Source organism: Monoraphidium neglectum, assembly GCF_000611645.1.
Source record: "Monoraphidium neglectum strain SAG 48.87 unplaced genomic scaffold scaffold00736, whole genome shotgun sequence".
NCBI lineage: Eukaryota > Viridiplantae > Chlorophyta > Chlorophyceae > Sphaeropleales > Selenastraceae > Monoraphidium > Monoraphidium neglectum.
Window position 1 is genome coordinate 17912 of NW_014012892.1, and position 4556 is coordinate 22467.

Below are 4556 nucleotides of genomic sequence, written 5' to 3' on the forward strand. Positions count from 1 at the left end.
CCGCCACAGCCCAGCCCTGCAGGCCAGCCGCAGCTGGCGGCCCGTGGCAGCGCACGGCAATGAGCCTTTCGCCAGCGAACGTGTGTCCCCGAGGTGCAGGTGCGGCTGCGGCTTCTGCACCATACTACACATCAGTACAATCACCCATACAGCGCCTTGCAGTGCAACTCTGACATCACCATGTCCAAGCAGTGCAGTACAGTTCGTGCCAAGTGGGGCCATCTGGGATCTGGCAGCAGCTTCGCTGGCCGGGTGTCTGCACCACATTCTCATCGCGCGCCAGCAGCACCTGTAATCAATGTGTGCGTATCAACTTGTGTTCGTCACACAAGGGGACGCTGCTACGTGCCTGCCGACGTTCGTGATCCACGGTGGACCGAGTTACCACCGACCAACCTCAACTTGCATTCACGGTGGCGATTCCAGCATCCTGTCCGGTAAATGAAACCACTTTAGAACAGACAGCAACCGCGTTTGTGTGCAGGGCACCATCAGTTCCTGCTCCGGTTCCTAGTGCGACCCCGTCCTGACAGCTTGGTTGCGACAGATCCTCAGACTGCAACATGCTGCAGGGCAACAACCTGCACTTGGGCCTTGGGATGCAGGGGTTCGGCGGGGGGCCGTTCGGCCACGCCCCGTACTCAAGCCTGTCACTGGGGTTTGCCGGCGGGACGTCCGCCATGGAGAACGCAATGTTGGCCAGCCTCATCGGCGACATGCCGCGCAGCTGCACCCCAGGCGTGCCGCAGGCAGCACTCCAGGTGCGCTGTCATTTGGCCAGCCACCATGGGTGCCAATGCTGAAAAAAGGCCGAAGCTCCTGCCCATCTGCGGCGCACGGCTGCGCTGGTTTATACCATCTGACGGCCCTTTTGGCTGTGCAGTGCAAGTCCTGCTGCATGCAGGCCAGGTCTGGTCCTGGCGGGCCGATTATTCGCGGGCGCGACGGCACCTGAGCTCACCGCACACCCAGCCACGCCGCCCCCTGCCGCCCGCCCTCCATTCTACTTCCCCCCCTCTCCAATCCACCCACCACTTCAAACGGGCGCCCCGCTGCACCCCTGATGCAGGCCGAGGCGTACAGGATCGACGCCCTGCAGCAGGCCATCCTGGCCACCCTCAACGGCACAAGCAGCGGCGCGTTCGGCCAGCCCGCCGCCGCCCCACAGCCCACCAGCCTCTTCTCGACGCCCGCGCCCGCGCCTGTGCCCGAGCTTGCGGCGCCGCACGCGGCGCCACTCACGCGCGCCTTCGGCGGCCCTGCGGCGGCGCAGGCGGCGGCGGAGTGCGGAGGGGCAGGCGGCACCAAAAGGAGGTCCGCAGATCCGGCTGAGACCCACGAACGTGCCCGCACGCCCCACGCCTCAGGGTGAGCCGCGACCCCACCCCCGCTGACAACGCGCCATCATCAATGCGTCCCCGACGCGCTTCGCGCGCCGCCCCCTCCCCTCGCGCCCCCTCCGACGACCCTCGGCACGCCCTTGCGACCTGCCATTCACCCGTCCTTCCAAAACAACCAACAGACGCTCTTCTGGCTCCCGCGGCAGCGGCGCCAACAGCGGCGGCACCAGCGACACCGCCGCCGCGGTCGCCGCCGCGTCGGACGACGCCGCGGGCGGCGCCCTGAGCCGCGGCGGGGCGGCCGCGCCGCGGCGGCTGCAGGCGGCACGAGAGAAGAACCGGCTGGCGCAGCGGCGCTTTAGGGAGAAGCAAAAGTCGACCATCACTGTCCAAAAGGAGAAGATCGACGGCATGACGCGGCAGGTGCGGCGGGGTTGACCTCATGCATGCGTACGCGCGTGTGTCGTGGCTGCGGCTGCGCTTGTGGCGGCGGCGGGCGGCCAGGCGGCTTGGGATGGGTTGGGCTTGCCGCGGGCTGCAGACGGGAAGGAGCCTGGGGGGTGCGGTGGTTGAGCTTTACTCGGGAGGGCAGCGCGTGAGCTGGTATAATGCAAATGGCCCTCTGTTGATATGCTGTCCTTATGCGTGCACGCTTGCAGTTCACATACAAGTGCAGACACACACACACACACACACACACACACACACACACACACACACACGTGCGCCTGCACGGGCGCCCGCGCACATGGGGGCACGCGTGCTGTACCTGTCAACAAGCAAGGGATCATTGACACACCAAACCAACCGATCTTCAACACCCCCCTCCCAAAAGGTTGAGGACTTGAGCAGGGAGGTCCAGATGCTGCGAGAGGAGAATAGCTTGCTGCGCTCACAGCTGGTGGGCGGCGCGGCGCTGCGCAAGGAACTCATCAAGCGCAGGCCCGCGGCGTGAGCCGCGGCCCAGTCTATCTGCTGCCGCCGGCCCCGCGGCGGCCGGCGTCATTCCGCCGGTCGAGCGGCCGTCTGCCCGGACACAGCAAGGCGAGAGGTCTTCAAGAGGCATCCAGCTGCCTCTCATCTTTATTTGGAACGAAAATAGAATTCGCGATGTGAAACATACACCCTTCAGCCAAAAACCCTCCAGCAATCACCGACCCCCCCAAATAACTTGAGCAACATTGAGCAACCCTGGGCAACCTTGAGCAAAGCCACGCGCGCTACGGCCGTGCCGCTGCACATTACAATGAATTTACGAAGAGTTATTATTGCACCCTGCGGCCCCGGCCGAGCGCGCTTGCGCCGGCCCGCCGCCCTGCACGGGATGGCGCGTCAGCGCGCCACTCTCCCCCCCCCCCCCTTGCGCCGCCCCCTGCGCTCGGCGCGGTCTCGCCCGCGCCCGCAATGAAACAGCGCGAAATGCTTCCGGTTTGTCCAACGCCAGGGCTCTTTCATTATTTCTTTGTTCAAAGCCATCCAACCAAAACCACGCCCGTCATTTATCCGGCCCCCCTCGGTGCAATTCCCCCCGCCAAGCTGTGGGCGGCAGCCCCATGCCGCGGCGGGGCCCGGAGCACGCCCAATGCCAGCCCCCCAGTTGCGGGCGGCCGTCAGCATTTACAAAGCCCAGTCCCAAACCGAGGGGGTGCTCTGAAAACTTCTTGCAATGTAGCGCGGGCTCGCACGCCTCTTCACACGCTGCGACCGGCGCCCCTGCCTCCTTCCCCTGCTGCCCCTCTTCAGAAAACCATGCCCCGCCGCGGCGCCGAACCCAAAATTGTTCGCCGCACACGGCGCCCCCACTGCATGGAGGCTTGTGGCCCAGTGTCTTCTCATCACCATCAGGCCAGGATTTGAATCGAGATTTGTTGTTTGCCCGGCCGCGGCGCGGCCAGCGGGCGGCCCGCAGCCGGCCGGCGCGCCGCGGCTGGGCAGGGCGGGGTGCGCCACGACAGCCCCACTGATTTGTGATTTGTGATTGCTGATTAATGCACACAGCGTGTACAGCATTGCCTTGATTAGTCTGGACGTCGCACGCACACATGAGCGTTTGTGGTTGGACGCCATAAACGCGTTCTTGGACAGCTTTTGATGCACACAATTTGAGCGCAAGGGGCGCGCTGCGCGAGAGAAGAGCGCACCAATGACAATGGGCGCGCCCCGCAACGCGCGTGCGCGCGCGCCTCATGCCTGGACGCCGAATGCGTCGGCACAGGGGACGCGGCGCCGCGCTCTCGCATCTCTGTTCGGCCGGCGGGCCGGCCGCAGATCAATGCACCCCTTTTCGTGCGCCCGCGGCCGGCCGCGCCCCCCGCCCCCCGTGGCCGCCGGCCCGTTGCACGGGGCCGCGCGGGAGGCGAGCGCCTGGAGCGCCGCCACGGCCGCCCTGCTCTGCATTGACTACAGAAGTTGGTTGCCAACTTGAATTCGCGGCGCCTCGCGCTTGTGCGGCGCCGAGCCGGCGGCGTCAAGGGCCGTCCGCTTGGCGTGTGCGCACGCGAGGGGCGCCGCACGCGGGGCGCCGAATAACCATCGCGCGCCGCGGGCCGTTTGGTTTCGAATTTCGAATTACAAAGGGCACGGCCGCCCGCAGTCGACGGCAAGGCGGCGGCAGTGATGGCGGCGGCGACGCCGGCGGCCGCTCGGCGGGCGCATCAGCGCCGTGCGGAGGAGGAGGGCGCGGCGACGCCTGCCCGGCCTATGGCGGCGACATGGCGGCCGCGCAACGGGACGGCCCAACTTCGGGCGGGCAAACCTGGTCAAATTCGGTCAAACCTGGTCAAATCTGGTCAAACCTGATACGATTAAAAACCTCGCATTCTCACACAGCGTGCAATAACTTTTGAATCTGTACGTGCTCGGCGGCCATGCTGAAAGAATTGTAAACCACTCATTGATAGGAACCATCAAAAGGCTCTGCATTTGTTCCAGGCCAGCAGTCCTCCTTTGTACATCAGACATTCCCCAACACCACAACAATTTGGCCGCCGCCGGATCACGCGCTCGCGTGGGCGGCTGGGGGGGCGACGGCGTGCGGCAAAAAATGCTCGCCCTGCGACACCACACACGGATGCGGGAGGAAAGGAGACCGCTGCGCAGCACTGGTCAATCTATTAACCAACAGGGGTAACCGGCGAGGCGTCACCAGCCGCCTGTGATCTGGCCTTTCAGGGCGCCCGCCCGCGCCGCCACCGCGCGCGCCGCCGCGGCCGCGGC

The 4556-nt window shown here is 65.8% G+C and overlaps 1 protein-coding gene across 1 annotated transcript; it reads left to right on the forward strand.

The window, feature by feature from the left end:
- Positions 1-680: 680 nt before the first annotated feature.
- On the forward strand, positions 681-2295 carry MNEG_5065 (hypothetical protein; the record flags this gene model as incomplete). The annotated part of the gene is made up of 4 exons (XM_014046462.1): positions 681-761; positions 1070-1284; positions 1523-1763; positions 2176-2295. The coding sequence occupies 4 exons, from the start codon at positions 681-683 to the stop codon at positions 2293-2295; spliced, it is 657 nt and encodes a 218-aa protein (XP_013901916.1).
- Between the last annotated feature and the right edge of the window lie 2261 nt (positions 2296-4556).